Source organism: Lytechinus pictus, chromosome 4 (genome assembly GCF_037042905.1).
Source record: "Lytechinus pictus isolate F3 Inbred chromosome 4, Lp3.0, whole genome shotgun sequence".
In the NCBI taxonomy this organism is placed as follows: Eukaryota; Metazoa; Echinodermata; class Echinoidea; order Temnopleuroida; family Toxopneustidae; genus Lytechinus; species Lytechinus pictus.
Window position 1 is genome coordinate 19,078,218 of NC_087248.1, and position 983 is coordinate 19,079,200.

At 43.2% G+C, this 983-nt stretch overlaps 1 protein-coding gene across 1 annotated transcript in view; it reads left to right on the forward strand.

Moving 5' to 3' along the window:
• Positions 1 to 620: 620 nt before the first annotated feature.
• LOC129259414 (probable methyltransferase-like protein 24) overlaps positions 621 to 983 on the forward strand; it is a 7,435-nt gene continuing 7,072 nt past the window's right edge. Inside the window, exon 1 of the mRNA XM_064098563.1 lies at positions 621 to 724. Coding sequence (XP_063954633.1) covers positions 677 to 724 — 48 coding nt within the window. The 5' untranslated portion in view covers positions 621 to 676. The remainder of the gene's footprint in view (positions 725 to 983) is intronic.

Below are 983 nucleotides of genomic sequence, written 5' to 3' on the forward strand. Positions count from 1 at the left end.
TCACCACCCCCCCCCCCCCCCATCGCCGCCAAATCATTCTGTATACGGAGGATGAAAACAGATGTGATTGGAAAAAGCATCAGTAAGCTATTACAAGGGCTCATCAATAACATTCAACTTCTAGATCTAATTTAGCTGACAAGGACAAGTTACTTTCAGAGCTATGAATCTCAGCTATAACAGTGGGTCTGTAGAAAGTTAGTCTACGGGCACGTACCCTTGAGTTTTAAATAGCGCATAACGCAGTGTCTGATGTAGATTATCACCCCCCCCCCCCCTCTTAAAAAGGAGGGAGAAATAAAGTTGAATAAGGAGATTGATAAAAAGAAGTTGCTTTATGACATATTTGTTTTCACCTCGCGCTTCGCGCTCAAAAATATTACATTGGCTATATGCTGTGCATGCAACATTCAACATTGTCGTGAATTTCTGAAGGCAATCAATGAAGAAAAAATATGCCTACATTAATTGCCTGTTCTCAGAGGCTATTATTATTTTTAAATTCATAAACTCATTGATGACTTTCGGGATTTTTTTCCTGAGAGATTAATTATTTGTAAGAAATTTAAAGTCTACGTTATACTAATGAATTTTCTTTTATGTTTTTCTTTTTCAGAGCGGAGAGAGGAATAGTGTTGGTCTGCTACTCCAGCCTTGGGCTGACAATTATCATTCCATGGAGGCTGAGACAAGACGTTTCTTCAAATACATTACCAACATACAGGTACGCCCCCCCCCCCATCCCCCATCTCATAATCTTCTACTAATCCACCTCCATCTCATTCCATTCCTTCCCTAATAACTCGCCTCTTTCCCTTCCATTTTTTTTTGCCCCTCCTCTTTCACCCCCCTCCCCTTCACCTTGCCTCCCCTTCCCGGCTCTCCCCCCTCCTTCAACGCGTCCCGTCATCTCCCCTCCCCTCCCCTATACCCATGTACCCATTCCTTCGTTCCCCATCCAACCCTCCCCTTCCTTTCCTACC